Below are 10321 nucleotides of genomic sequence, written 5' to 3'. Positions count from 1 at the left end.
ATCGCCACAATGCATATCAAAAATAATTTTAATTCGAGTCAGTTTCAATCAATTTTGTAGGTCGGGTCAACTTTTTACAGCCCTAGAATTCACACAGCCACCAAACGCGATACGATGGTGCAAGTGGAGGGGATTAAATTAATATTTCTATAAATAAATTTGAGATTGTACGTGCATCAAATAATAATCTTTTATTTAATTCTGTTGTATATATTTTATATTATTAGACTTATCGTATTGAAATGCCAACTTGGTCCTCTAACAATTGTATTAGGTTGCTAATTTATTTTCTTCTAAACTACATTTTTCTTAATTTTTGTCCATGCTTTATTCCTTAAAAAGGACCCTATTATTTCATAGCATCAACTCGAATAATCAAATATTCATATCATTGGGATTTAGCAGGGCATGTGAAGGGGATATGCCGCGCGTGAAACTTTCCCCTAAAATGTGTATTTGATAGGTTGAGCAGAGTCAAATTAAAAAGGGAAAAGAATACCTAAGGTATTTATACTTTTCAAAAAAAATCAATGTGGTCTTCCACCTATTTTTACATCTAATATGGTCTTTCAAGTCAAACAAAAATTTGATGTGATCATTTGACTAATGTTTTTTATTCGTTGGCCAACGACTCCATTACTTTGTATAACGTGGCACGTTAAGCAAGTCAAAATCCATTTTCTCTCTCAATTTTACCCTCCAACTCAAGGAAACAACTCAATCTGACCCTCCTATTTTTCTCTTTTGTTTTGGTCACTAAACTTTAAAAGTTTTTGATTTAATAACTCAAATTTTGAATTACTCATATTTTAATCATCATGATTTATTTTATTAATATGTATGTATGATGTGGCATTTATGTATTAAAAAGTGAAGTAGCACATTGATTTTTTTGAAAAGTACGAAGGTCTTAGGTACCCTTTTGCCAATTAAAAAATTATATTAATTAAATTGATAAATTATATTTTATAATTTTAATTTTATTTAATTTAATTTTTTGAGTCGACTCATATTTATAAATTTTGAGTCGAGTCGAGTCGTATTGTTTTAGTTTCTATATAAATTTAATTGTCATTGTTTATAATATTATGGTATGAATTAATTTTTTTATTAATTTTCTCTATTTATATAAAATATACATATATTTCTTAAAAAAATTAATATTATATTGATAAATTAAATACAATCTAAAATTATAAAATATGTTAATAATATATTTTTAAAAAATATATCTTGAGGATAAAATATTGACATGAGCATAAAAGAGTCAAATAATTGATAGAATAAAATTAAAATAAATTATAATCAAAATACTAAATAAAATAAAATAAAAAATAAGAGATAAAATTGAAAAAGAATGTAGTTAAAAATAGGAATGGAAGTACCGTAAATATTCTATAATAATAGAGGAATATGTGATTCAAATTTGATAAAAAATATACTTAAAATAAATGATGAATTGATGAAATAAAAAATATAAAGTTAGAAAAATTAAATTGACAAAACAAATTATTGTAAAAAAAAATTCAAATTATATAAGTATTTAACAATAATTTAAAAATATGTGATCAAATTTAATAAAGTTATACATAAAATGAGGAATCGAATAGGAAAATTATGAGTGATATCACAAAACCTTCAGTTAAGTTTTTGTGTGTTTGGTTTTCTTAAATTTTTTACATTCCAACTCAATTTTAAAGTGAAAAATCAACTTTATAATTCAAGCTAACTCAAATAATTAAAAATATTAAAAATTAACATTTTTGTGATGATTTAGTCAAATTATATATTTCCATATTACACAAATCTCGATGCTAATTCAATGAACCTAAAATGCTTAATTAATTAATACAATCATAACTCACCTTACTTCATGGACCAAAACAGATAAACCTCTAACCCAAGCTCAATTATGGTGGAAAAAGTGACTCATTTTGTTATTAACTTCCGATTAACATCAATGAAACAAAAATGATCAGAAAACAAACTTCGGTAAGAAAAGAAGAGAATTTACTCCGCGTGTTTTGTAGCTTTCTTTGCTTATCTTCTTTGTTTTCCCCAGATCTGCTATCTGCCACATTATTTTCACCGTTTTCCTTTCTTCATTGTCTAAAGACATGAAGGAAGAAACCCAGCAAGGAAACAAGAGTTGAGATCCAAAAAGCTAGCAATTTTTCAGACCCGAAGGCGGCGGCGGAGTGTGGTAATAAAATGGGAAGTAAGGCACAATGGGGTTCGGAGGTGGCGGCGTTGGGTAGTTTTTGTACGTCGGTGGAGGGTAATACATGCCACCGATGACGCCACTTGGCGGCGGAGGAGCGTAGTAGTTGCTACCACCTCCTGATTGAGATGGTGGTGGTGGAGAGTAGTAGTAGTTACCACCACCACCGCTAGAGCTGGGTGGAGAGGGCGGTGGTGGACAGTAGTTGGAGCTAGAAGCATGTGGAGGTAGAGACGGTGGAGGCGGCGATGGGTATTGTTGCTGACATGGGGTGCATTTGATGTCAGTGGAACCGGTTTCTTCTGAACTAACTAGTACTGAACTCAAAAACATCACCAGCAATGTCGAAACAACGGTAATTGTACGAATTTTTTCATTTTTCTGGAAATTTGATTCCCTGTTTGGATAAAATGAGTTTTCTTGAGAAAGGCGGGGAGGAGTTGAGTTGAGTGAGTGAGTTGAAAGGAGATGAGTGAGTTGCCTTATGATTGAAGTTAACGGAAACCTATTTTTATACGATGGATTAAATGGATGTTGTTTTAAAAAGAAAAAAGAACGAAAAAAGTGTGGGTTCAAATCGATTTTTACTTTAACCTTTAAACAGAGCGCCGAATTTTACTGTGGAGTTTTATGTCCATGTCGTCAAAATATGGGGGTAATTCTGGGATTGGAAACATCGTTCATGGACGTGTTGGGAGCTAATTGGATGGGTTAAAATTTTTGTTTCAAAATTCTTGTCTCTTTTGCGATATGTAAAAGTTTGTTTACTAAAGTTCATTTTATTTTATTTATAATATTAAATCTTTTATTGAACTCAATTTTATCTCTAATATGTATATTTATTTTGGTATCAATTATCATTTTCAGCTTATTTAATTGGGCAAAAGTGTTTGAATAATATAATGAAAAAAAATTCTTCACATAATGCAGTCGCACAATTATTTGCTTAAGTATGGTGATTGCTATAGTGACCACCATAGGTCTCCAAGAGCACATGGCGACCTCCATAGGTTTCTAGAAGTACACGGCGACCTATAGAGCACTTGGCGACCTATAGAGTTGCAACAGCGAGGGAAGAGAGAAGAGTTGCTGCAACAGAGGAGGCTTTGTTGCAAGGAGCACTTGGTGACCAATGAAATTACTGTAGTAAACACCCCAGTTCAAGAAATAATTTGGGTAGAGCCTTATATGAGATTTTTTTTCCAACGCCCTACATGAGCGAGGAAGCCTATTTAATTGATTAATTTTTATGTTTTAATTGAATTATTTGTTTATAAAATATATAAATATTTAGATAAATTTTATACGTTAAACTCTATTTATATCACGTCTTAGAGAGGTATGGCTATTAATCTCATATTAAAAATAGAAAGATCTCATAAAATTTTAAAGCAATAATATTGTATATTTTATAAGACATATTTTTTTCAGAAGAGAATAGTATTTTGGTGATAAGTGAGATCAGAAAGATTACTTAACTCACTAATTTCACGTTGAGCACCCTTCTAGGTGAGGTGTGCAGGATAAACAAATTGTGACAATTGTATCAAAAAATTAAATAGAGGATAATGTGGAAAAATTGACAAGCATTAATCCTATGCTCAAAGAAAAGAAAAAAAAAGATGTACTGAAATTCAAAGTGTTATACATTTTATCATTATGTCTTTCAGAAAAAAAATGTAATGACCATGAGACACTTACACAATATAAGAATTAAAAAAGTTTCAATTAATTTAGAATTATTTTATTTGTAAATTAATAATTAAGATTATCTAAGGTCCACTAATTAGTATAGTGGTTAATGACGATTATCTTGTCTCATTTTATGTTAGTTTAAAGTTTAATATTTACTTTAAATTATATATATCTCTACTTAATTCAAAAATAATTAAAATTATATATCTTTCACTAAAATTTATTTTGAATTTGAAACATTAACTTATATTTACTCATTGATATAAAATTAAATATAAAATAGAAAAAAAATATTTCTACCGTGTAATTGTGTTGTACCGGGATGAATTTATAGTCATAAGTGGAGGGCTTGACTGAGATGAGGGATTGGGTGAATCAGAGCATACGTGTAAAAGACGTAAGCTAAACGTGCTGCTTTTCCCTTATTTTTTCTCTAATTAACTATATCTTAACCACTGCACACTAGACTGATAACTGATGCCTAATGTTTATATTTTCTCTCTTTTTATGATTTTTTTTGAAATATTTAATTTCAAAATAATTAAGTTTGAAAAGCAGTAGTAATAACATGTATAATCAGATCAAATAATAATAATAAATTACGTAATCCAAGGCTGGCTCTAAAGGTTTTTAATACTAATTTTTAAATAAATATAAACATTTTAAAAGAGTAAAAATCTGTATGAATATATATAAAAAACCATAATGATTGCATATTCCACTGTGTTGTTTATAACTGTAATGTCAAATATCATATAAATTTATTTGTATAAAAATATTATATAATGTAATGAATTACTCAATCTGTGTACACTTTCGGCCGAACCTATCCAGGCTGGAAAAAGACGTATGCCAGATTGGATTCACAATAATTCAATTTTCTACTCCTTTTTCTTACGTGTTTTATTTTTTCAATTAATTTGATTGGGAATGTGCAAATTGTCTTAAAAGATTCCCGGCCCCTTGGGTTTTGTCTTCCTACTCCATTGATCAAATAACTTTAGTCTTTGCAAATACTGATTATTTATTATGTAACTATTCATGCTTTCAAACTGTTCTCTTTGTTATCATTAATTTAGGCTTTACAATGGGTATACGAAATTGTTCTACTTAGTTTTACCAGAGGTGGCAATCCAATGGATACACAATTTAGTTTTTTTTTTAATTAGATATTTAATTTGTTTTTGATATTTGCATAATTTGAATTTATATGCAATATCATTTATATTAGATTTTTATAATAGGGGGGAAGAAATTATCTTGAGATTCAATATAAACAAAAATTAAAGTAATATAAATTTAGCTAATATATTTTATACAAATTAATTTTAATTCAATTTTTCATTAGAAACACTCTGTAGAATTCACATTCCAGAGGGGTAAAGGTAAAACTATAAGGGTGCGTTTGGTCTATGGAATGTAACATTACCTCCGGGAATAGGAATACCGGAATGTAAATTACCTAACACATTATGGAATGTTACATTACTGTGTTTGGTTGTTTGGAAGGAATGTAAGATTACAATGTTTGGTTGAAGGAATAAAAGATTACTGGAATGTTATTTTAGCAATTGTACTTGTTCTATATTTTTAACAAGTGGATTTCTAAATATTTAAATGAAAATATTTATACAAAAATTCATCGATAATATTACTTTATTTTTTAATATATACATTTTTAATAAAATTTATATAATTTTTTATAAAATTTAAAAGATAATGGGTAGAATAAAGAGTAAATATAAAATATATCATGATTATTTTATTTTAATTAATATTAATTTTTACATAATTTATCTAAAAATATTAAAATTTACATAACTTCATGGAGATCTTTCTCAAGCAGCTTTTCCAAGTCGGTGCAAGAACACATGGTTGTGTAAGTTCTTCATGCAAATGAAGAGGGAGACCTCCAAAACCGAATTTTCGATGAAACAACACTAGTCTTTTCTTTCATGAATACAGTCCGTTGTACACCATATTGATTAACTATGTAATTGAGGTACATACCTAAAACTTCAAGTACCCGAAAAACTATTGTTTTCTGTTTCACCCTTGATTTTTAAGTAAAATTGTAAAAATTTTCAGACATCATGTACACTCACCTTCGGACAATGCACATGGTCATTATGTGGTTGGAAACTATCAGAACAACCTTTTATTCACACCATATATGTTTGCACGTTGTTCTTGTCTTGCAGGACCACTTTATGTGGCCATAGTTATATATTTCATCCTGAAAATTACAGATTTTGGTATTGTCAACATCATACACAGGCTAATTCTCAATCCGGGTGCAGCTGAAATAGTTTCCAAACCATTCCTCGGTACCACGAAACTTCTCGTCGTGGCAGTGGTGGTGTAGGTAAGTTCGAGAGATATAATACAGAAAAACAAAGACTTTGAAGAAATATGTGCTTGAAGGGACTGAAACATACCAGTTAGGAATTCCGTAGAGCTTAAGCAACTGAGTTGGCCCCATTGCAAAAGATAAATACACAAGCAAACCAACCATTGCTGCCCAACAGGCAGTGGAGGTGATTATATCTGTTTTTTCATTTGGACCGAACAAATCGCTCCTCGGATCGAAATGTGAACCACTTTTCCCAGGACTTTGACTCCACTGTAAATGAATCGATATCAACACAATCACAGGCTCGTAAACAAGATTCACAGACGAAATCATCGACGGCATACCAATAGATGGGATAAGCAAGCATGGGAAAAGGCAAGGTGAACCTCAGTAATCTAGTTGCATTATCCAAACTCTTGTAAATTTTCTCAGACAACTGCAAAACGAAGAGTAAATCATAATCATCGAAATGAAATCGCACTTAAACAACTCCCTCGCAGAAGATCAAAGATGTTACTGGATGCCACGAGTCGTCGTTTTCGACATGTATGTGATTATGATGATGTGTTATATGGCTGATTCTCCTGCAGATGGATATATATATATATATAGTCAAAATTGTCATCAGATTCATTCATATGGGATCATATAAGAGTATTCAAAGCACTAATGACTAACCATCCATGGTATGGGACAATGATAGAAGAAATGAAGAGGATGACCAACAACACTGTTCAATGCCGGTTGTTGGAGAAACTACCATGTCCACTGAAAAGAGAAAAAACAACAAAACCAACACATAAATCAATGTCCAAATTGAAGAAAAACATAAAAAATAGGGACAACACCCATGGTGGGACAAAACAAGTGGTGTTCACCAGTCATGACCAAGAACAAAAAGAGCCCAGAACATGGTTCCCTGAGCAACCAATAAAGAGGCCAAACAAGCCAGTTGTTAAAATAAGCAGCAACAACAGACAAACCAAAGACACAACATCTCTCAAAACATAACTCATGGATCTCCATGGATCATTAACCCAACAATGCTTCAGTATAGCCGCCCTGATGTCGGCCAGGTTGAAAGGAGGCGGCGCAGCAGGATCAAATCCCCCATCATCATCATCTTCTTCTTCTTCAACCCCATTAATGGTCTCAAAAACCTCCAAAGGAGCACTCACATTCAAATAACCCACAAAACTCCTAATTCTACACCAAATAGAGACCTTGAATGGAGAAGAACCAGGTAAAGTTATGACCTTTAGGCCATTGTTGTTGTTGTTTCAGAAATTAAGGTCTAGGTTTGGAATAGAATGATTATGGGAGGGGTCTTAAGCCGCATTCTGACAAAGCCCAACTTGACCATTGCTTGCTGCGAGTCCCCAAAGATTGTGAGGGCTAATGCCAAAAAGTTTCAGCCTTTAAAAAGGGCATCAGATAAGAACAGAGAGATATGCATGGAAAGAAATAAAGCAGTTAATGAACAATGTGGTCTTTGAAATCAGAAGAGGAATTGAACAGTGTCAAGCTTTTGTCGCCAATTCGAAGAAGATGACTATTTTCCTTCACAGAAGCAAGCTAACTGGGAGAATAATATAAGAAAGGGTATTTTAGCCCTTATGCACGGGAATAAAAGAATACCTAAGTTAGCTGTGAGAATAACATTTACATAAAACAGACTGAAAAAATAATGTTGGTATTGAGATATTACCATCACTTGGGAATGTAACTCATCTAAACGAGGGTATATTAACCAGGAAAAAAATATTACCCCAGGAATGCAAAATCGATCCAAACGCCCCTAAAGAGAGATATGATCCCTTCACAATATAAAATTTAAAAATTTACAAATTTTTAAATCGTTGAATGAGTAAAAACACATGATTGAAGAGTAAAATGTGAAGAAATATTTATAAAAATATAAATGAATTATCTTTATTTAAAATTTTCAATATCATCCCATTAAACTTGATTAGTACAACAATCTAAAAAGCATGTAAAATTTTAAATTTTATACTATAATATATATATAGCTTGAAAAGGGAAGAAAATATAGAATCTAACTATACATCTTTGGTTTCCCTTGACTTTATGCACCTCTAAGGAAGCTTTAGGAATCAAAATAAATCTCTTTTTGATTGTGTTTGGAGGATGGTTGCTTAGTTGGAACAGACTACGTTTAAATGGATTAAAATCATCTTATATTATTTGCACTGCACTCCTTTAGGCAGAATAGATGAAGCAAAGTAGTGGGGGTGGAACCGTAACCTGAGTGTGTGAAAAGGAATTATAAAAATGGACCTACAAAACAGGGCAAATACAATTGTGTCGTTGTGGTGGAAAGGTGGGTGAAGTGTCCACAAAAAGAGAAGATGATATTTTGTACTAACATTACCTTATCACAGTGCTTGAATTGGTATACAACATATATAGTGATCCTAACCTAAGTTGTTCCAACCCCTACGAAACCTGACAAAAAGTGTTGTGTTGTGTTAGGCTGACTGGTAAAATCACATGGGACATAATTAATATACTGTTAAAAAAAGATTTTATCGGTTTTATTATTATTTTTTTAATAAAATCAATAAAAAATTTCTTAAAACATTATTATTTCTACTGATTTTGTTAGAATTGAAATATTTACCGGTTTTATTAACATATCATATAAAAAATTACCTAAAACATTTTTTTTTCTACCAGTTTTATTATTATTGTGTACTTTACCAGAAATGTTAAAAAATATTAATGTCTTAGGTAGAAATAATAATATTTTAGATAATTTTTTATCAATTTTATTAAAAAATAATAACAAAATCAATAATATCTTTCTTTAATAGTATATTAAATATATCGCACGATAGAAGTTCTCACATTTTGGAGGTTGAAGTATATATAATTTTGGTTGAAAAATAAACAGGTGAATGAAGAAGAATGCAAGGCGGGTGGCTCAGCCGAAAGGATAATAGTAGAAAAATTGGGAATTCTGACATACATTTTATCTGCCCATCTCTCAATGCTGATTACTGGGCACCAATTTTGACCGCCCAATCGTATTCTTTGGGACATGATCCCAATCTTCGCAGGGTAGGCTACCCGCAACAACAATTCGAAGGGTTTTCTTCATGCCAACTTTCACAAGGCATTTTGTGAACGTGGAGAAAAAGCGGGTTTGTCCTTTGTGTTTAAGGAGTCCCTTCCCTTCCCTTCCCCTTACCCTTATTTCTTTTTATATATTTCTTAAAATTAGTATCATGTGAGAAAAAAGGTAAACTAATTTAAAATTAGTAATTTAAAATTACTATCCAACTCAATTGGTAGAGCTCAAAGTTCTTAACCTTGAGATCGTGAGATGAAAAGTTGAAACCATGCGAGATTTTAATTCTCTTGAAAAATTTAAACCAAACATGAGAAAGTGATGAAATTAAATTTTAATTCTCCTAATTTCAAAAAATTGATGCTAACAAAATGCTAAAATGAATTATCTTATTGAGTGAGGAATTCCAGGGAGTATGAGCTGGATGGCACGTATCATGTTCATCAATGTTGGGGACCAGCCAAGTAGGCTCAAGCTGTCCCATCAACTCAACTAAATACTAAACTGCAGTTTCTCTTGAGGATTACCCAAAAATAAACTGATCATATGATAAGATGTTAACAGTCGTCTCTTGAAAACTTGAACCAAACATGAGAACGTATTGAAATTAAATTTTAATTCTCCTAATTTAAAAAAATTCATGCTAACAAAATGCTAAAATGGATTATTATTGAGTGAGGAATTCCAGGGAGTATGAGCTGGATGGCACGTATCATGTTCATCAATGTTGGGGACCAGCCAAGTAGGCTCAAGCTGTCCCGTCAACTCAACTAAATACTAAACTGCAGTTCCCTTGAGGATTATCCAAAAATAAACATGATCAATATGATAAAGATGTTAACAGTCGATATCACAATTTAAGTACACTATAAAAATCTATTAATATGAGATAATTAATTTAATAAGATAAATATAAAAATAAAAATAAAAATAAATTTTAGAAGAATAAAAAAGATGAAAG

General features: G+C 31.1%; 1 protein-coding gene and 1 pseudogene across 1 annotated transcript; both read right to left on the bottom strand.

Moving 5' to 3' along the window:
• Positions 1-2164: 2164 nt before the first annotated feature.
• On the bottom strand, positions 2165-2554 carry LOC120115640 (extensin-2-like). Its single transcript, XM_039136279.1, has one exon. The coding sequence runs from the start codon at positions 2552-2554 to the stop codon at positions 2165-2167; it is 390 nt and encodes a 129-aa protein (XP_038992210.1).
• A 3638-nt stretch (positions 2555-6192) lies between these two features.
• LOC120115639 lies at positions 6193-7632 on the bottom strand (annotated as a pseudogene).
• Positions 7633-10321: the final 2689 nt, after the last annotated feature.

This window comes from Hibiscus syriacus, unplaced genomic scaffold (assembly GCF_006381635.1).
Source record: "Hibiscus syriacus cultivar Baekdansim isolate YM2019G1 unplaced genomic scaffold, ASM638163v2 tig00110270_pilon, whole genome shotgun sequence".
Classification (NCBI taxonomy): Eukaryota; Viridiplantae; Streptophyta; class Magnoliopsida; order Malvales; family Malvaceae; genus Hibiscus; species Hibiscus syriacus.
The sequence above is the reverse complement of the archived record's forward strand: the minus strand, read 5'-3'. Positions and strand labels throughout refer to the sequence as shown.

Excerpts from the sequence above, each read along its gene's own strand:
- LOC120115640 (XM_039136279.1), bottom strand. The coding sequence starts at position 2,554 with ATGTTTTTGAGTTCAGTACTAGTTAGTTCAGAAGAAACCGGTTCCACT.